General features: G+C 45.5%; 1 protein-coding gene across 6 annotated transcripts in view; it reads right to left on the reverse strand.

Moving 5' to 3' along the window:
• The window catches only part of DOCK11 (dedicator of cytokinesis 11), a 78,054-nt gene that overhangs the window by 37,254 nt on the left and 19,305 nt on the right, over positions 1-21,495 (reverse strand). For 4 of the 6 annotated variants that reach the window (XM_064669955.1, XM_064669958.1, XM_064669959.1 and 1 more), the window contains exons 4-23: positions 20,952-21,034; positions 19,737-19,806; positions 17,471-17,566; positions 14,297-14,431; positions 12,934-13,111; positions 12,413-12,492; positions 11,739-11,822; positions 9,837-9,977; positions 7,933-8,142; positions 7,429-7,551; positions 6,384-6,466; positions 5,006-5,128; positions 4,748-4,824; positions 4,061-4,245; positions 3,915-3,980; positions 3,665-3,757; positions 3,143-3,266; positions 2,373-2,494; positions 1,944-2,030; positions 590-679 (exon numbers count right to left, since the gene is read on the reverse strand). In XM_064669955.1, coding sequence (XP_064526025.1) covers positions 590-679; positions 1,944-2,030; positions 2,373-2,494; positions 3,143-3,266; positions 3,665-3,757; positions 3,915-3,980; positions 4,061-4,245; positions 4,748-4,824; positions 5,006-5,128; positions 6,384-6,466; positions 7,429-7,551; positions 7,933-8,142; positions 9,837-9,977; positions 11,739-11,822; positions 12,413-12,492; positions 12,934-13,111; positions 14,297-14,431; positions 17,471-17,566; positions 19,737-19,806; positions 20,952-21,034 — 2,250 coding nt within the window. The remainder of the gene's footprint in view (positions 1-589; positions 680-1,943; positions 2,031-2,372; positions 2,495-3,142; positions 3,267-3,664; positions 3,758-3,914; positions 3,981-4,060; positions 4,246-4,747; positions 4,825-5,005; positions 5,129-6,383; positions 6,467-7,428; positions 7,552-7,932; positions 8,143-9,836; positions 9,978-11,738; positions 11,823-12,412; positions 12,493-12,933; positions 13,112-14,296; positions 14,432-17,470; positions 17,567-19,736; positions 19,807-20,951; positions 21,035-21,495) is intronic. The other 2 variants (XM_064669960.1, XM_064669954.1) reach the window with 1 other exon arrangement.

A 21,495-nucleotide genomic window follows, 5' to 3' on the forward strand; every position in this document is an offset into this window, starting at 1 on the left:
TAACTTTGTGGTGATACATCCCCACCACTGAAAGTGGAGCTGTTGCTACAGCAGCACTCTCAAAACCAGGCAGTGATGGAAGGAAATAAGGATAGTAAATAGCCAATATATAATATTCCTGGCAGAAGCCTTTGGTGGACCTGCTCCAAGGTCCTTACTCATGCTGCAGAAATTGCCAAAAAGCTGGGTCTAGGTCACAGGTCGCCTCTGGTCAAATTTAACTGGCTGGTAATCCCACATATCTTTTTCAGTCTTAAAAAAAATCCTGTTTTGAATGGGCTTCCAGAAAACAAGGAATTGTGCTACAGTTTAAAGGTTGGAATTGGTCCTAGGGCAGCAGGGGAGGAATGTGAGGCCACCAGGAGGAGGGTTTTGCCATGAGCATGGCAGAGTCATGCTTGTTTTATCTCCTGTGGAAGGGAGGGGAGCAGCACACAGACAATTGTGTCAGTGAGTGAGGGTAAAGATACTGCACAATGCACAGGGCCCCAGTGCTGCAGTGAGGGCCTGTTCCTACAGGGCAGGGGTCTGGGTATTTGCTGATGGTCTGTAAAAACACAAACAAAGCCCACCAACAGGTACTGTTCACCTTTAGGCATTTAACGAGTTCTCCTGGGACCTCCTTAGCTCCCGCCTGAACCAGCTGGCAGTACTGGAAGAATTTGTGCAAATGTATGTCCTGGAAGAGACAAACGAGTTCAATTCAGCAGCCTCAACATTTGTCAACTACTACTCTGCAGCTTACATTCAAAAATCTGCTGTTTTACCTACAGCAGTGGGCCATGTCCCCATCAGTGGCTCTCTTGATCCCCAGCTGCCATCTCCTAGGACTGCAGTACTGCTCCTTGTCTTTTCCAACACACCCATCCACTGCCCATCCCCTGGTTCCCGACCATACTCAAGATTAAGCACAAAATTTCCAGCAGTGTTAAAATTCTCCTGTGCTGCACTACCCTGAGTCCCAATCCCCATCCAACACTGGCCTGGAAAAACAGAAGCCTTCCCCTCACAACTGCGACTCTTAGAGACTGCCTGACCTTCTGCATCACTGACATCCTACCGTCCATCCGAGGCAGGCTCTCCTTCCCATTACTCTCCCTCCTCCTCCAAGGATAAATTTAATTACTGGGTTATTTAACCCTGAAAAGCATCTGGGAATGTAATGTGGTGGGAAGTGGAACTACTGTGCTGCTTTCAGTGTTGTACGGAATCAGTAAGGCACTAAACCAGATTCAGATGCTGAAAGCGAATTTCTGTGAATGTACAGGTAGCTGATGACATTTAGCACAGGACAAGTCCTGCCAAGAGCATTTTTCCATGAGCAGTGCTGACAGGAGGTGCCCCAGAGCATGTGCTGGGGATCTTTGCTGCACATCATGTGAAGCTTGAGGATGTCCACCACTACCATAAGGTGGCAGAATGCACAAGCACTTGATAAAACAGCCTGAACTAGTTTCAAAGGAAAATCAAGACTCTTGTTTTCTTGTGCCTGTTGTTGTCAGATAACTTCTTTTTAAAAAACTTAATAAATAGTCTAATATTAACTGTGGTACTCATTGGTCTTAGAGGTCTTTTCCAACCTTAATGATTCTATGATTTGTGGAAACCTCTCATATCCACCAGTTCTTCTCTCTTTTGTGTCATTGAAGCAGTTCATTTGCTCAGGTGTTTCCTTTGTCCTGCCAGTTCCAGTGCAATGGACCAAGAAAACGTCAGCTTCTCCCCTGGGCTCATTCACTCACACAATCGTTTTATCACATCCAGACAAGGAGCAGATCCCTGCAAGTAATCTCAGCTCTGCTGCTACAGAAGTATCTCAGTGCTGCTCTGCAAACCAGGTATCTCTTTCCCACACCAGCTACGGTTTAGCAGCAGTAGAGACACAGCAATTGCTTCCTCTGCATTTGCGTTGCAAGCCTTCAAGAGTGAGGTGCTTGACTTACCTGGGTGTAAATTGTTGAGTCCAAATGGATTCTGATTTTAAACAGTGGCTTTGCTCCATCCACCCACTTTGCATCCACACTGGGCTGCTGTGAACGAACAACATTCAAGTGCTTGGTTTCAGACTGGTGAGAAGGTGGCTCTGTGCAGACACACAGAGCCCAGGTGCTCACTCTCCTGCACTTGCCATCTGCAACAGCCTAGTCCAGCCTGCCACTGAAATATTCTCTACAACCTGTATAACCAGGGAAAGTGGAATTAAAGGTGTCCTGTTTCCCATCCCTAAGAACTTTAAGCTTTGGGGTTGCCCTGCAGTACAGACCTTTCCAGCTGAGCAGAGCACCAACAGGAGCCCAGAAATTACAGTGGCAACAAAAGATCAACTTTCCTCTTCCTTTTACATTTAGGCCCATTTTAAATGGCTTTCCTACCTTTCGTGACTCTGTGTCTCCAAGACCCAGGTAGCCAGGTGGAAGGTTGGATGAAACCGGCAACTGCCGCTCCAGGGTGACGATCCGCCCATCCTTCAGCAACGGGACCCAGGAGTATCCCACTGTGGAGGCAACCAGTGGGGCAGAGTTAGCAGACCCACAGTGATACATGTTCAGCTCAAACAGAGCTGTCTCTCACCCTGGGAAGTCTGAACTTGCAGTTGTGCAAGTGGCTTCAGCGAGGCTGGGATCAACCACGTCAGTGTTGTTAAAGCACCTTTTACCCGGTGACTTGGTGAATGAAATTCAGACACAGCACAACCAAGACCAGGAGTGGGTTTGAGGGGCAGAAACAGTGCGTGAGCCATGGCTGTGCACCACGATGAGGGTCCTTTGAGGACTGGATGAATGGAGAGGCATCCTGACCAGTGGGACTTGGGTGTGCACACGTCTAGTGTGGGCAGGATCAGCCCCTGAGGCCCTGACCGAGTGTCAGGTTTTTGTTGGTGTCTTGCCTGAGAACAGCCCATTTGTGCAAGTCAGGAACATGCAGAAAGAGCTGTCAGATTGCAGCAAAAATCTGAGCTTTAGTATACACCAAAAACATTGAGTTTATTCCAGTTTAGACCTACAATTTTGCATTAGGTTGTTTTTAGAAAAGAAAATTCAGATAGGCTAGTATTTTAATCAAATATTTTTTTCATGACCCTACATTCATTTTATCTTGGCCTTTTCCACTCCAACAAAAATAATTTAAGCATTGAACATACCTTGAGTTTCAACGGTGTCCTGTTTTTTCGATGTTGCCTTTGTATTAATTTCACAGCTGACATGATAGAAGGTGAAAAGCAAATGATGCTTTTGATGGAGGTGAATTGGAAGCTCAATTTTAATCTAAAATGATATCATGATAGATCAGACTGTATTTTTGTGGAGTAATATTTTAGTTCTATTTTATTTCACAAATGCTATGTTGTATGCAGTTACACAAGACACATTCTTACCCATTTTAAGTAACTCCTGGCTAATATTTTCATCATATTTGCAACATTACTTATTAATGGGGGTGTGTGATTGGAGGCACAAAGCGTGACAGTAAAGACAGCAGAAAACAAACCGACATTAAAAATTGACAAAGGCTCTGGCTTTGCTGAGCCCTTCTGCTGAGGCAAAGGGCTGGTGATTATCTTTACCCATATTTCACCCAGCCCTGCAAAGGGAGGTATCCCTGAAAAGCCCCTTGGCATTGTAGCATCCAGGAAAATCTGCTCTTTCCCACATTTTGTTTTTACCTCATCATAGAACTCTGGACTCTGGTTGTGATGCAGCACAGCAGCATATGCGTTTGTGGTCAGGAGAGGGCCTCCAGGTTTGCCATATATACACTGGAAACACAAATGAAGAGCTAAATTCAGGGTTGCTACCATCCTAAATTAGCCAGTCAAATTAAAACAGCGATGGAAACTCGGTGTTTTCCTATTGCCTGCTCAGACTGGCTGGCACAGCAGTGAGCAAATGGCAGCCCCATTAACAGGTACCCACCTTTAGCGGCCTGGCATCAGCTTCATCTGAATCCCTGAACTCAACACAGACAGCAATATTCCTTGCCTGAAATGGGAGAGAACAGGAGGATGAGCCATTGCTACAGGCCAGCAGCATCACCCCAGCCCTCGCTCCAGGTCACTCACCTTTGCAAACACCTTCTGGTTCTCATACTTCAAATGCAAGGGGTAGACATAGAGGTGATTTTTGTAGACAGTGAAGGGGTAACAGTATTTTGCAACTTCTGGGACAAGCTCCTCCACTTCCACTGCAATGTCCTCACAGCTCTTCTCAAAAGGTTTTATAGGAATGTAAGAAGCTGTGACACAATCTGGAAGAAAATAAGAACATAAAAAATTAAGTCCACTAGAAGAGCCTTTTGGACAGGAGATTAGCCTACAAGAGCTGCCAAAAGTCCATGGAGTGACACTGAACACATCACAAGTCCCTTCTTTGCCTCAGTTCCTTTAAATGCAAAGTAAAGAATCACCCTGACCACGTTTGTGAAGCCCTCCAGTGTTATGGATCAAAAACGTCATATAAGATTGATGTAATAACACCAGCAAAAGCAGGCAGGTGGCTTCCTTTAGATTTAGGATGCAATGGCCAAACTGCAAAGCAGATGAACCCCTCAGGTAAACCTCTGCACTTGGCTCACATCCCTCCAGAGAATCCATCAGAAAGACTTACAAAGGCAGTGGCTGTGCTGAATTACTCTTTTCTCATTGCACCCCCAAGATACTCTTGTTAATGAAACGGCAAAATTCCCCACAGAAGCATCAACTCCTGAGGCTCAAGCCACCAGCATTTATTTTAAGATCCAAGATCCTTACTTGTGAAGTCTAGCGGGACGTCTTTGATAATGATATTTAACTGGGCTGGAATGACTTGTAGTTTTGTCTTCTCTGGTCTGCATTAAAGAGAAAGGAACAAGAGTGTGAATCTTGAAAGCTCAGGTGCTGAACACATCAGCAGCACTTCTTGCTACCCTCTGAGTGTCTTAGAAATTGTCATCTCATGCTTACACTTAACTGTTTCAAAATGTACGTTAAAATGCCTGCCCAGCCCCTACACCAGTCTCTCACACTTACTTCTTATACTCTGCTAAAAGCTTCAGCATATCTTCATTTGAGAGTTTGCTGCTGTCTTGCTTGTAGAGGGGTGAGAATTTTCCTTCAGCATCAAGAGTGCCCTGGGAGTCTTTGAAAACTGGTCTGCAGAAAAAAAAAAAAAAAAGGAGGTAAGTTTCCTAAATGTTGATAAATACACAGACACTGAGGTCTTTGACATGTCTGAAAGGCAGTTTATAGGGTGAGAGGTTCACTGCCCTGCAACTGCTCTGCACACCACCAGACCTGACTGCTCTCCCATCCTCACATGGTGCTTAGACCCCACACAGCCTTCAATGCAGCGTGTCACACTGAATCACATGGGACATCACCCATTTCCCTTCTCACCAGCCACATCAGGAGGACACATCCAGCCCATTTCCAAGCCTGGTCCACAATCATGAACACCCTTCCATCTCCTCCCAGGGGATGCATTCCAGAGATGCAGAACAACACAGTTCCCTGCACCAGGCCACTCAGCTCCTTGCTGTCCAAAGGCAGCTCTTTACCCAGCAGGAATAAATCTGAAGCCAAAGTCAATGCCCATACAGAGCCCACTATTAAGCTGAGGTACCACTTAAAAGAGGGCTGAGTGCTGGCTCCCAGGATTCAGATGCATCCCAGAAATACAATCTCAAAGGTGAGCAGCCAGTGTCACAGGAAAATCCAGCTCAAGAGTACACACTGCAAGCAATATAGCATCAAATTCCATCCCACTGTGACAGTTTTCTGTGTTCCCATGTCATTACCATCCCTTTTATCAGCATCAAAATGCAATTTAGCACTAGGAGGCAGTGGATGATCTTGCCTTCAGGCCTTCCTCTCATTGAGATTTGAGAGTTAGCAGTGACATCCTTTATCAGTGCCAGTAAAGAACAGCAAGGGAATGGGATTACTACCTCCAGCCATTCTCAAGAACATTAATTAAAGCAGAGTTTAAGATGGAAAACAAGCCCCAGCTGATTGCCACCTCCAGGCTGGGAGATCCTCTACTCTCATCTTGTCCCTGGCAATGGATGGTGGCAGGAGGGAGTTTCTGCACTGATTCCCGTGGTAGTGTGGTACAGTGTAATTTGTTCCCAGGAATGTTCTTCCCTGACAGCAGTAGCTACAGGTCATTAGGAAGGTTACTGCCTTCCCAGCACTGTTTACTTTTTAATATTTTGTTTCCAATTCTAGATAGAGCATTTCAGGCCAATCCCAATTCTGGTTTGGGAGTCAGAGCCAAAGTCTGCCCCCGGCTGCAGCTTCACTGACTTCAGTCACTTGGCCCTTTGCCCACTCGGCCAACTCGTGCCTTGGATAACTCACAGCAGCAGCAGCTCCTGCCATGGGCAAAGCCCAGTCTGAGGAGACTCACCTGGCAGCCCAACCAAAGGGCATCCGGTACTGCCCCAGACGGCTGCACACCTGCTTGGCCACCTTATGGACTTTCTGGGCAGTCTGCAAAACACGAGGGAGGTGGGTTAGTGTGTGCCAGGACTTCCCTGCTGCCCTGGGAAAGGAGAGAAGAGTGCTGCACTCTCCAGGAAGAAGCATCTCTCCATGAGGCACAGCTCCCCAGGCACACAGCACAGCAGTTGCTGCAGCAGCTGACAGACACCCCTGTTTGCCACTTTATACCATCTACAGTTATTACTTTGAAAAGCAATAGCAAACATTGAGGGCACAGTCATATTAAACCTATTATATTAGTTTATTTTTCAAAATTAACTGCAAGAGGCTCATCCCATACAGATTTAGAAAGTGTGCCAAGGGAATGCCATCATCACTGGGTGTTCTATAATTGACTTTTCAGGAACTAATTTTGAGTGGCTGCAACAAGGCAGCATGAGCTCTGCTTGGCATGCAGAAACTGATACTGGCTGCAGCAGGGTCTCTCTCTTGCATATTAGGAAAAATTTCTTCACTGAAAGCATTATCAAGCACTATAACAGGCTGCCCAGAGAAGTGGTGGAGTCACCATCCCTGGAGGTATTTAAAAGACATGTCGAAGCGGTGTTTAGGGACATGGTTTAGTGTTGGGCTTGGCAGCGCTGGTTTAATGGTTGGACTCAATGATCTCTTCCAACACTTCATCCCACACTTCTGGGGATGAAGTGCGCCACTTTTTGCTGCCAGCCCAGGCTTTGCCTTGTCGGAAGTGCAATGGGGAAAGGTCCCCATGCTCCAAGTGCTTGGCTCTTTTTAAAAATCCTCTGCCCCTTTCCAAGGGAAGGAATCAAATCTTTCAGGACAGCCCAGATGAAGCCAGCCTGGGAACAGTGCAAATAGAACAGACAAAGGCTGTATTTGCCAGAAAAAAACTAAATAGAAGCAGGAACAACCCGTATTTCAGACCACCCTACTCCCTGCAGAAGAAGAGAGCATCACTAAGGAGATACTCTCATGGCCCCACCCAATACCTTTCCAGGGTCCGAATTCTTCATGTAGGGCTCTACACAGTGTGCAATACTGCCCTGCAGCACCTTCTCCACACGGGCCACCAGGAAGATCTCTGCATGTGGGTCAGTCACGGAGAAGACCCCCTGCAACAGACAGGCAGCAGCTGTCAGACAGCAGCTGTCAGACAGCAGGACACCTGACATGCACCGCAGGGTTTGCCCCCAGTCATCAAACTGTCCCTTCCCACAACCCACACTCACCCTGCCCTGGTTGCTCCTGTGGGTAGGCCAAAGGGGCTCACGAGGCTTGAGCATGGTCAAGTGTTGAAAAACTCTACCTGGTGCTCTGCCTGTCACTGCCAGCGAGCCCAAAGCGGCAAATTCAACACTGACCAAAACCCCATAGAGCTCAAGAGAAAAGGTGACTTGTGGTTCCCCACGCAGTGGGTAACACCACACTGCCAGGCTGCTGAACAGCCACAGCCTCAACAGAGGCACAGAACGAGGAGAAGGTCAGATATTCACCCGTTTTATGTAGCGCAGGCAGGACTCGGGGACCCCGTGCACGAGGCTCTCGCCCGGCGAGCGTCCCTTGGCTCCCTCCGCTCCGGACACGGAGCTATCCAGCAGCATCTCACGGACAGATGGGGGGTTCAGGTCCACGTGGAAGTCAGCTGAAATCTTGCAATTATTTTTCAGGTCGAATAACGCCAAGCTTAGGAAAAAGGGCTCAACCTGGAAATTTGATTGAATGTACATGTCAAAAAAAAAATGCACGGCACAGGCTCGAGGGTATCAGCATTGCCTTCCCTGCTAAGGAAACTGGGAACTTTCTGCATGTGTTTGCACCTTTAGCTTTGTACGCCAGCATTCTACAGAATTCTTACAGATAATCCATGGTTTTTGCTTTATAAATATAAAAATCCATTTTTTTCCCTGCACCTTCTTGCATTTTGATCTAGTCAATTAGAAAAAAGCTACTTTAAAGCCATCAATGAAATAAAAAGAATGAAATCCATATGTTTTTTACATAAGTGGCAAACTACAAAGTCAGAAAGAAAAGATGAACTCAGTTCATCAGAGCTGTTTATCCTTTGCAATGAGAAATAGATCAGCTTAAGAGTGTTTATGATCACATGCTAAAGACCACTACTGATTTTCCAAAGTCCATCAGCTCTGGATGGCCCAACTGCGACAGTCAAAACGTTCCTCAGATGCTCTCCCAGGAGGAAAGTTAGTTCTCCCAGCCAGGACAGCTCAAATACAAGGCTAACACTGCTGAGGAACTGCATGTGCAAAATTCTGCCAACCTCTTTTGTAGCTACTGACCTTGACAACACAAGGTAAGTGGCAATAATTCATGTATTTTTAATTCAAAGATTGCAGTAGGCGTGCATCCATGTAAAGACAAAAACTAAGGCCTGAAGATAAGACTGTAGAGTGCCTGAGACATTCCAGCATGACTCAAGGCATTACATCAATGCTGCAAATGTGCTGATTAGGTCTCACTCTGGACCTGATTAAGGATGAATAATAAGAATCTTTGCTATTAGCGATGTGTCCGTCCCCTGGGAGTTACTGAGGAGAACGAGCCTGGTGTCGTGTATGGAGCCTGCTGTCCTGTATTGGAGCTGGGAGCTGCCAAGATGAAACCATCACAGAAAAGCCTTTGTGGTTCTAACAGGCATCAGGCAGGGCAGCATCAGTAGAGATGGGGCAGTGCCAGGGCTGCTGCCTCCCCTGTGATGCTACCTGCTGCTCTGGCACCCACAGAAAGGGGTGATCAGAGCAAGTGCAGGACAGGAAAACGGGGATTATTTTGGGAGGAAAGACTGGAGAAGACTGGTCTGCTCAGCCCAGCAGCAAAAGGCTGAGGTGAGATGTAATAGCTGTCTACAGACATCAGAGGCTCAGAAAATAAAATAAAGAGATTTTTAGGCTAAGGCACAACTTTGGCACGATAACAAATGCATATAATAAAATGGCTGTGAATACAGTTAGGCTGGGAGTCAGAAGAAGGTTCCAGAACAGGGAAATCCCTTGCCATTAGGGGAAATGAAATAAAAACCAGCCATGAGTGGTTTGGAGATGGAGCTTAATCATTTACCAACAGGACTTTCATAGGGACCCAGAATTTGGCAGACATAGGCTCCCCACTCCTTCTGCCTCTGAACTGGTTTCCCAGCAGTCCCAGTTACTGCAAGCTGAGGCATGTCAGGACAGACCCTGTCCCCAAACACATTTGTGGAACACCAAAATACCAAGGCAGAGAAATCCTGCAATGACCCTGGGCCAGCAGTCACCGCCTGCCAGGTCCCATCAGAGCTCATGGCAAAATGGAATGTATCCATCCAGATTAATTTGCCAAGGGTTTTTCTTGCTGGTGAGGAGAAAGAAGACAAAGCAGGACATGCTGGAGTTCCCCTTACGTTGGTGGGTCCTCCTTCTGCCCTGTCACTGAGCTGAGCGAGGAGGTTGAGGGAGAAGTCCTGGCAGCACACCACAAAGCGCCTGCTGCACTTTTCCTCAAATGGCTTCACGTCTGGCTCAATCCCCGAGAAGTCTAGTCTCTAGACAGCAAACAAACAAATCTGGTCTCATTAAAAAAGAAAATAAACCCCTGAATAACGTTAAGGGATAACATTACGGCCAATACTATCTCAAAGTGGTACAAAAGGTACAGGACACATTCACAAATGAGTGCAATTTGGTGATGTTACACAAATACAAGACATGAATTCATGGGGATGTATCAATTTTTAGCAACTTGTTTTGTAGAGCACAGCAAACTAAACCTCAATATGATTTCAGTTCCTTCCTGCTTTGCTGTAACTCTGGGGATCTTCCCAAGCACCATTTAGAGCTCAGGGAAGAAAGCGGAACATAAGGCAATAAAAAAAGTGTCTTCCACCATGAAGATATGGCTAGTTTAGGAGATGGTCCCTGTGCCTGAAACAAACCTTTGCCATACCCACCATGCTGGCACTGGGGACACAGAGACCCCAAACACCCCCAAATACCAGCAGGTCTCTCAGTGACAGTCTGGCAGAGTCCTGTTCGCTTTTCTCCCTCAAACCCTGCAGAAACCTGCATGCCAAACACAAGGTGCTGATATCTCAATTCAATCAACTGATTTCAGAAAAACAGGCTGCAATTGTTAATCCAGTTTTGAGGAACTCTTTCCATTGTTTACCTTATTTCCATTCCACGAGGAAGGTACGTTGCAGGTGTAAGTTCCTGCTCCCAGTTTCCTCAGCACCAGGCATACAAGTGTGCACGTACACACCAGCATTGACTAGGGCAATGATTTTGAATGCCTGGTGTGATAGCAGATCTGACTGACCCACATCAGAATAAAGAGCTCTTTATATAAAAAGAGGGCAGTGAATTCAGCCTCAGGTAAAAAAAGTTATCTTAGATGCTCTGCACTAAATAATATTTCCATTTTTATTATCTGACTAAAACATGAGAAACTTCTCAAAGCTTCTCTTAAAAAAAAAAGCAAAAAGCCTCCTGGATGCTCATCTTGTTTCTGTTAAAGACCTTAAAGAAGTGCCAAGAGAAAAACTCATTTTGCACAACTAAACCTTTTAAAGACTAATTACATTTCCTTGTTAAACCAGAATGTTCCATTTCACAGGTGTGAACAAGCCAAAGCATGCCAGAAGGGGAACCAGAAACTGTGAAATAACCTGGAACAATTCTCTAAAACTGTGTTAACAATTGCAGCTCATTTCACTGAAATCCCACACCTGGACCTTGGCAGAGAACTCAGCAAAGTTCAAAGCCAAGAATAAAACAGGCCAATAGACAGTGACCCTCTCCTCCAGTGAATCAGACCAGCACAGGGTGTTTTTTCTGTTTGTATGTTCCTACATTTGAAAACTGCCTGGAGACTGAGGCTCTCCCTGTAAACCCCTATCATGGCCTTTACCACCACCGCTCCCTACTCCAGATGTGCTGAGTCCCATGCAGCACTGCAGGCATCCTTGCAGTAACACTTCTACTGCTTCTTCTGCAACCATGAGAACCTCCCAGAGGCACAGATGATGGGTTTGAAATCCAGCAACATGAAGATCCATCACACAAAAGCCAGCAAAGCTGGAGGGAGGCCCTGTGTGGGGCTGCTGCGAGTCCTCCCTGTATTTGAGCTGTCACCTGAGCACTGACATCTCATTCTGCTCTCACTGGCAGGGTATGGGCTGCACTTCTGTTCTCCAGTCCAGAGAAACATCCTGCCCCCGCAGGCAAATACGGTGGCCATGCAAGGGAACAAGGGAGGCACGACACAGAGAACAAAACCTCACACTGGCAAATGTGGGGATGTTTACCTGGACTTCTGGGTCAAAAGAAAAGATGTTTTGTCTTCCATCATTTCTGCTGAGTTTGTTCAGCTGATCTGTTTCTCTTCCATACTAGGACAAAGGAAGGCATTGACATTAGTGCCTGGCCACACAGAGGCAAACACTCATTAATGGGAAAGAAAGGAATCAAAACAAAATAATTATTTTTCAGGTTCCCTTTGTGATATGTGAGATATGTAAAGCATCTTGGCTGCAGCCACCAACACGGTGCAATGACAGTACAGTGATGTGGCTGTGCCAAATGAGAAGGCAGGCAGGAGCAGGCAACCAAACCACACTCTGGATCATAAATAGGAGGTAGCTGCTGCCTAACTCCCCCTCTTGCTCCCACAACCAGGGTGGTCACACCTGATGAGCCCAAATGAGCAGTGCTGATCACAACAGTCCTTCATTTGCCCTAAATCTGGTTATTCCTCAAGGGAAGAACCACAACCCACCACACTTGGAGGTGAAGAACATGTGGCCTCAAACCATGAAGCTTCATCCATGAGACAGGCAGGTGAGATAACAGACCCCACCAGCACTTGGTGCCTGCCCAGATCCCCCAGATCTGAAGATACAGAAAGTAGAAAACCCCTTTCAAAGACAAGGTGGACAGAATTAGTTATGGGTGGGGAGAGTGATCTCTGCAAACACGGTACCTTCATCAGCTCTGGATGCATGCTTCTCTCCAGGCTCTCCAGGATGTTCTCTGATTTACCCTGCGTGCTTGATTCATCATCTGCAAGGACACGAGAAACAGATGTTCAAAACAACTGCAGCACCACCACTCTGCCAGAAAGCATCCTGCAGTATTTGCTAACAATAGCACAAAAACAGTTTACGGAGATTTTTCCATTCCTTGGGAGTAAGATTTTTCCATACATTACTAGTATCAAAGTGTACTATTACAGTCTGCTAGGTCTTTCCAAAGCAAAACTTCTGCACAGAGCCAATTTTCCAGGAGCCTTGAAACTTTGCCATGGATTTCCCTTCCAGAAGAAGGGTCACATTTCCCTCCACTTTTATTCCTCAGACTATAGTCTCTGTTGTAATAAGCCCCTCTGCATGATATTATGTGTCAGCCACAATTCTTGCTATTTATACAGCACACACTTCTCCAGGCACACTGCTTGCATCCTGCTGGAGAAGGGAGAAGGTAGGTGTTTATTTACAAACTGACCTTGCACAGATTCCACAGTATCTTTCTTCTCTTGCACCAAACTCTCAGTATTGCTCTGAATGATCTTTCTCAGGGTCACCAGCCATTCTTCCATCTCCTGCTCAGTTTCAGCTGCAAGGTAGTGGCTGTACTTGTCTATTGTCTTCAGTTCAAATGCATAACGGCGCATCTTGGGACACTGAACAAACAGAGAGACTTGTATTACATTTTCCTCAACAACTCAGCACGGTACCTGCCCCACAGTTCCTCTTTGGGAAAGCATCCTGAGCTGAAATACCACAAAATACAATGCAGCACCCTCCTTGACACAGCAATCCTGCAGCAATCACAAAGGGCTTCCCAGCTGTGACCAAGCAGTGCACAGGTCCATGGCTGCCAGCTACTCTGAGAGTGAAAGAAAGCCAGAATGAACCACAGACACTGCACTAGGAGCAGGAGCAAGCTCCTTCTGATGTCCTCAGTCCTTTAGCATTTACCCAGAGAAGCCAGTAACTGCATTTGTCTGACACAATAAGTAATGCTGTGCTCCAGGACACTTAGAGGCATCTATCTTAAAAGCAAGCAGTTCAACGCAACATTTCGGAGCTGTGCTGGTCTTTAAACAGCATTTTCCAACCAGAAGCCAAAGCAAATCTGATGCAACTTGGGAATTACATCCCGTACATCACTGAGGCGTGTGCATTACTGCTTTTACTGTGTTCAGGAAGATAAATGGGAACTCACAGCTCTGACTCATCCATGCTAAAGCAAACCACTGGGGTAATTTAAGCTGCCCTGCACCAGCTCCACCACGCTCAGTGCTTGACACTTCTGCAGAGACAGCAAGGGCAGAAGGCACAGCAGGAACCCACTGCTGCCTCTCACCCTCACACAACTAAGCAAACCCAGGTTTTAGATCTGTACAAATCCCTGCTCCTAAAACCTTACAAGCCTTGAGCAGGTTCTAAGTCCCAAAGAACTGCATGTTTGCATGGACTTATCAGGATGTGACTTAAGAAACAAGAAGCTGGTGCAAGCAGCAAATAGAGGAAGGTGCCCAAGATAAAGTCACACCAATTACTAACTGGTTCAACCTTCAAGGTCTTGAAAGGCACCTGACCTACAATAACAGGTAAAAGAGATGGACAGAGCAGGGAGGCAACAGATGAGGTAATGATGAAATGCTTGCATTTTACTCTTCAGCAGCTCTTCCTAGCCAAAAGTATGGCACCTTTGTGAAATGCCTTGTCTGCCTGTTGATCAGTTTAGCTGACCAGCTCTGGATTAGTTTGCAAATCCATGCCTTCAGACCTCGAGAGAGCACATGTATCTCAGAGCCAGCAACGCAAAAGTCCATGTGCAGCCACACAGAAAGCACACCTACCTGAACAACGTCATTGCAAGCGTCCAAGAAAATGCAGCCTTTGGATTCTTTTGAAATTTTCTCATCTTTATAGGAATTCAGAATATAGGAGCCATCTGTGAGTTGTGACAAGTAGAAATACCTCCTCTTGAATACCTGCAAAAGTACAAAGTCTTGCTGAGGCAAGTATTCACTCTGTTGTAGATCACAAACCATGGCCCTGGTTTCCGTGTCCGTCCTCCCTGCTACTGAGAAAATACTGTAACAAGAAACACTGCTGACTCTACAGTGTTGCAGATTCACCTATTTCACTATGATTTGCTTTTATAAAGAGGGATTTCCATCATCTTCTTTAATTTTAATGTCCTTGTTGTTATTACAAGTTTGCCCAACTAAAGCAAAGCCCCAGGGTTTCCAGCTCGTCTCTCAGCTGGCTCCAGTCTCATTTATCTTTACAAAGGAATGCTACACAGTAAATTCAGATCAGCACATGGCTTGTAGATTCATTCCACCTCAGAGCAGGTATTTCCAAAGCCATTTGATATAGGCCTCAGCTAGAATTACAAAGGAATTGTCTGTAAGACTTTGGAACAGACATGTGGAAATTCCTAGCACTCGAATGCAAGCGAAGGGATGCTGCAATCCAATCAACTGCTTGGTTTTTTGTGACTTTGGGTTTATTTTTCTTATACAAATCTATTTTCAAGAACTGTTTTTGGCTTAGTGTTCAATTCCCACACCAGAAAGCAATAACTTTGGGAGAAGTGTTCCTTTGTTTGAACTCCTGATTTTTACGAAGAAAAAGAAGCTCTCCAGTATCTCAGAACATCTTCCTTCATGCTTGTCAGCCAAAAGACACTGGACTATAACTCAAGAGCACATTTTGGCAGCAACTGGGGTAGCACCATATGCTGCCAAGTCTGTAAGGATCAGGGTGCATTTCACAGTTGCTGGGTATCTGTGTTAGGAGAATCACAAAGGAAGCTGGGGCAAGCAGCACTGCAAGTATTTCTACTGTTCTGTGTATCTGGAAGATCTACAAATAAACACAGCATTTTTCATCCCACATGGGAGATTACAAGTAATTTCCTGCTCCCATCATTACAGACACTAGCACATGTTCAATAAACCCACTCAAGTGCACAGAACTGGGAGGAAGCATCGTGCTCTGAACCATAACCTAACCCTTCTGAAAAGTAACCTCTGGCATCCTTTGGATGACTAATTAGCTGTAGAGATGCTCCGAGGTTGTTGAGCTTTAAGTTTTATAAGATCTAACTAAACCTTCAGTTCAACAGAGCATAAAAATACATGGAAAGCTAAGGATGCAAAGCGTTAAGCCAGCTTAAACACTGATTTAGCACTTCACTGAATCAGTCTCAGGAATTTTGGCAGTGGATGCTACAGAAACCCATGACAGATCTCTCTCTAGATATTACAGGGTTGATATCCCTCGTGGGCATGGGATTTCATGCTAAACCATTTGCATCTGATGAATTCTGTTCAAAAGTAAATGCAGAATCAAACAGCAAACACTATTCCTATGATCTTCCCCCCTTGTAAGCACTGCTGTCAGAAGACAATGATTATTTGAAATTAATACTATAAACCTAGGAGCAGAGAGAACATCCCCTCTGATCAGGCTACAGGTGCTGCTGTTGAGCACTGTGAGTGCAGAGGGATGTCAAGAACTGGGCAAGTCCATTTGGGCAGAGAAGGACAGAAGGACAATCTGGACACTGTGGTTGTAGTGCAGCACAACACACGCTGCAAACCAGACAGGGATAGCTGGGCCAAACCAGGGCATTTCTCTGTAAAGGAAAGGTTGCTCTGAAATAAAGGTTGGCAGCTGTAGCCTAATGACAGTTTGCTCATGGGCTGGCTCTCCACAAAACACTCTGCTCATGCTTAGCAACAGTGTGAGGTACCAGCAGCTCAGCACAGCACAGCAATGAAAGAACCAGCACTCACAATTGAACACAGCACAGCAGCCTCTCCAAGTGGTGATAAGGCCAAAGGTGTTCAAAGTCCTCAGCTTTCATATATGTGCCTTGGGAGGTGTGCATTTAGTAAGACACAGAAGTGACCAGGACCAGCTCAGAGAATGAGTACTGATTTTCAGTGCTGTGATATCAGAGTTTCACTGGAGGCTCTGGATCATATTAATGGAACTGAAGCCAGTGTAGTTCAAATGACTTCTCAGAAAGGTGGGTCTGAGGTGCTGGGTGCTGAGACCAATTACCACAAGAGGCTCAGACCAGAACAGACCCAACTGACTGCTTTGAGCAGTCATACCTCCTCCAGAAGTTCCAGGCAAAAAAAATTGCTTCAACCTTGCTTGGAAAAGCAGAGGATCAGAAAATCCTATTTTGTCTATCGCCTTAAAGCCCATTTCAAAACTCAAATTAAAATTAGCCCTATGAACAGTCCTGTTCTGCTTCTCCTGAAAGCATAACTCATTGAATTGAGACTTGGAACAGCCAGGCTATTTGAGATTTTTTTAATATACCCTTGCAAAGCAGCCTCACTGCAGCCATCCTTCAGCTGCACCATTGAGCATAACTCCCTAACACTCTATGCTGTAACAAGGCAGCTGCGTGGTGGGACAGCACATGGGCTCACTGCCACAGCAAAAACCTATGGTGTAACTATTAAAAATCTCTGCACAATCTAAGCAGTGTCATGCCAGATTACGCAGAGCAGAGAACAGGAGACAAGGCAGCTGTTGCTTTTAGGTCAGCAATGCTCTGTCTCTGCAGTGATATCACCCCTGCTTTTAAAGCAAAGATCTGTCATTTCAGTTTAAAGCTGGCCTCCATGCATATTTCCTACCAGCAAGGAAACCATCAATTCAGAAAGTTGTCTTTTCAGGGCAGCTGTTTCAGTTATTCAGGCTGCCTTCCTCTCCTGGGCCTCAGCTGCTCACTCAGAAAACAATCCTGCTTTACCAGAACACGCTTCACCTTTTTGCTCAGCTTGCCCATCATGATCTGAAGTGCATCAGTCTTACATTCTGGACAGGGAAGAGTCAAAGACTGTTGCCAGACTGGGTTTTCCAGTCCACCATGGGATACTCTACAAGAGGGTCGGATGCCCATCCAAAACCAAACCCACTCACTGAGCTCCTGTGAGCTTCAGAGACGTCGTCTGAACTTCACCTCATGCCTTGTTCACAAGTAGCTGGATCAAACTCACCTTCATGGTAACAGTGATGGTGCTATTTACATTTGCTTTGTGCAGCCAGCCCTGCTTTATCACACCGCCCTTCTGGGAGCACAGGGATGAGGAATCCTGAAAGACAGGAAAATATTAGAAAAAGAGGAGGTCAGGTGAACTCTGTCTCACAGAAAATTCCCCCTGGGCACGGGCATTTGTCCACCCTGGAAAGCAATACCATTTTAACTACAGCAATACAGTGAAATGAAGAATGTATGTGTAACAGGTACAGCTACATAGACAGTGTTATCACAAAAAATTTCAGGGATATCTCTTTCCAATAAAGAGGCAAAACAGGCTAGTTTGGGTCACCTTTAAGAAAGAAAGATTACATCTATGCCGATAGGCACAGCAATTTTGCAATGAGGAAATGCACGTTGGTTCTTATGCAGTATTTCAAAAACCTGGGGAAGAAGGAAATTTTCAGAAAGGCTTGTTTAGGAAGTTGCAAAATGCAGAACTCAGGACTTATTTTGTCATTTTCTTTTGTCATTCCTCCATTTTAAATTTAGGCAAAGATCATCAAACCCCAATAACTGAAATGAACCGGCTGGTTTCACATTTATCAAAACAAAAAGTTTCAAGTGACCCAACCAGGCTGCTCGTGGCACACCCAGATGGGGTTTCCATCTGCTCCTGTCCCGTGGTCCGAGAAAGGGAGAATGGCTCTCCATCCATACCTAACCATGACCTCCACTGGGGAGGGAAATAAGAGCACAGAGTGATGAAAAAAACTTGCCCTGGGATTTCCACTGAATCAGCAGCAGAGGCAGCCCTGGCCTGTCTGATGATGAGCCATGAAGGGACTGGTTTATATCGCCTGCTGCATCCCAAGGGGCAGGTTTTCACTCTTTTCACATCAAACTTCCAAAGTAAATTCTCTGATACTTTATTTCCCTGGGTAAAACAACCCATGCTTTCTCTTTTATAATGCTTCACCTTTTTTCACCAAGAGATTTCTTTTATTTGGATTTCCATTACACAATTCTAATGCAAATGCTCTGTTAGGAAACTGTAACAGAATCCTTTAGATATGACCATGCCAAAAGATATAAACATCCAAACATCTGCCAAAGCACTTGGAATACTCTTCTACAACAAACCTCAGTAACTTCTCTTGTTTGAGTATTTGGGACACTGGCCAGAAGAAAAAAGGTCTCCAAATTTTGATAGCATATTCTTGTCCTTTTGCTTTCTCAGAAGCATGCTGATAACATAGTGCACAGCAATGTCTCCAGCCCAGATTAGATATTATTAAAGAGGGAACACCTCAAGTTAATGATGTAAAGCAAACCAACAACACAGCCAAAAAAAGATTAAGGCCAAACTTGACAAAACATTTCCATTTATAAAGAAGCCATCCTAGTCCAGACCCGAAGTGTGCCAGGACATACACAGTGATTGTGAGAAATGTGCATGAAACAGCTCCTCCAAATCTTCAGCTCTCCAACAAAGAAATGTCCTTTTTCCCCTGTAAGAATCTCAGCAGCAGCATCTTCATGCCAACTTTAAACATCTGGGCTAAACCCTTCCCTCTGTAAACAAAAACTTCTTAATGTCACAATTATGGATTAAGCTCCCCATGGTACATGAGACAGAAAAATGTCTGTCTATGTCCCTCATTTCTGTAGCAAACATGACACTGCACCATCCAAAATAACCATCAGGTCTGAGATGTCCCAATTGTCAGAGCCCTCAGATCATTCCCATGGAGGAGCTCCAGGGCTGCAAATCCTCCCTGCAACCAGCTGAGCACAAACACGTCAACTTCTAGAGGAAGCAAATGCCTGTACAGAGGACTGACACATGTGAATATGTTGGGGAAAAGTGACTGATTAAGAATGGCAATGTCATGTGGAAAAGCACAAAACCTTTCAGAAGAGGATCCCGGTATGCAGTGTCGTTGAAAAAGAGATTGCCTACTTTTAGTTCTGGACATGAGGAGTGTTCCTCAGTAAGTGCTTGGCTTCCTTTTTTTTCTCTTCTACTGATGCTCTGTTTCAAGTGAAAAAGCCATGAGAAATATGGCTAATCCTCCAGATAATTCAGGAGACCCTTGGCTCCAAGAAGTTATCTTGTCATACTTTGAAATAAACTATTGTCTCACTTTTGATCCCATCTTCACAGCACTAAGCATCTCAACAGAAAACCACTCCTAGGAACTGAATTCTGCCTTTGCCTTGTGAAATCTTCTTTTTAACAGATCTTAGGGTGGTATATGTAAAAAAACCCCCAAACTTCTTACCTCATCCTTTTCAAAGTCTTCATCAATTTCAAACACGTGGCTTGGAATCTTGTCTGGCCTGAAGGATTTGCTGAAATCACAACACATTTTCATATTTAATGACTGGAACACAAGGGTCCTCTGAGCCAGCAGCTGATGCTGGATCCAGAAGCAATAGCCAAACTGCAGACTATAGAGCACAGAAGATAGATTTCAAGAGACCTACAGCCCCTTACAGCTGGGGAAAGCTAACTTCTGAGTGCATTTCATGGAAATTAAGCACAAGCAGTCTGTAATTAGCTTTCTCTTGTTAGTTATCTGATTCTGCAAACATTTTGCTGACCTGCATTTATGCAACAAAGAGATACAGCAGGCCAAGTTTATCTTCCATCTTGCTAAAAAAGAAGCAAGATCAGACTGCAGATTATTCACAAATCTTAACACGATTTGATCGACTGTGTTACCCCCATTGCTGCTTCACATCCCCGTGAGACCACCAGAACAGACCCACTTCAGCCAATTAGGAAGAAAAAGCATTTAACAAGCTGCCAGCATTGGAGCAGCCTGGACAGGGGTCCAGACATGCCCTAAGTGTGGGCAGTGAGAGCAGGGCAGGCGCCACCACGGAGAAAATAAGAATCCAGCAGAAATCGAAGATGTATGTGCCTGTCTGAGAAACCCAATTAGCTTTGGAGCTGGAATCACTGGCACAGCCCAGCACTTCCAGGCATGCAGCTTCCCAGCACTGCCAGCATTAGCAGCAATACCACATCACTGGACTGAAGTTGTCCAGCAACTTCTCTGTACTGAGAGTACAAGGAAAATCTGCTCAGCATGGGAACACCGTGTGTAGCTCACAGGGAACATTAGCCCAGCGGGACAATGAGGTTCCTCATTCAGTCTGAGTAGACACTGCCAGCACTATTTACCCTGCCATGAGTCTGGACTGCAGTCCACCCTCATCCCAAGTGGAGGGGGTGTTTATACACTGGTGGATGGGATGTGAAGCAATGACCCACACTGACAATACTGTGGGCATCTCCCTGACAGAGCTGAGTGACAATGGCACGATAACACAAACCACCTCTGGCTCCCTAACCTTCAAGTGACATACCTCTGGAGCAGAGGCTGCTTGTGGGACAGGCATCAGGAAAAGGGCAGACTGCTTCTGCTAAACCCTATCAAACCCCAGCCCTGTGACCACGCATTAGTATTCCAAGGGAGCACGACACTTACCATGGCAACATCCGAAAGTCTCCTGAGTATTCCTCATACTTGTAGTTTACCACGTGCCAGTCAGAGCTGTAGGTTTTAATGCACTGAAAGGAAAACAATACAGCTCTTTGAAAGCTACACCAGGCAAAACAAAACCAGGCACAAGTCAGAAGGGCTACACACTGGGTGAGGGAAGCACAAGTGGAAAGGGTCTGAACAAGACTGCTTCACTTGTTTTATGTTGCAATACAGAATTTCATAAGGAACCTTTACAGTACAAAGACAAAAATCACACAGCATCTGGCCTGCCACACAGCTACAGATTTTGTATTTATGTTGCTCCAAGGCTCTAAAAAAGGAGTAGTGATTTGGGAAGAGACTTTTTTCCAGAAAGCACCAATTTTCTGCCCTCGGAAATGTAGGCATCACTTCGCATTTAGTTCCACTGCACTTGGAGGGAGCAGTCCTAGAGAGCAGCACTTCACAGAACAAACCTGCAGCACTCTGGATGCTCCAGGGAGGTTGTGTATCCCCCCTTGCCGTGCTGCAATCTTGCACCTTGCAG

The sequence above is a fragment of the Pseudopipra pipra genome, chromosome 13 (genome assembly GCF_036250125.1).
Source record: "Pseudopipra pipra isolate bDixPip1 chromosome 13, bDixPip1.hap1, whole genome shotgun sequence".
Lineage (NCBI taxonomy): Eukaryota > Metazoa > Chordata > Aves > Passeriformes > Pipridae > Pseudopipra > Pseudopipra pipra.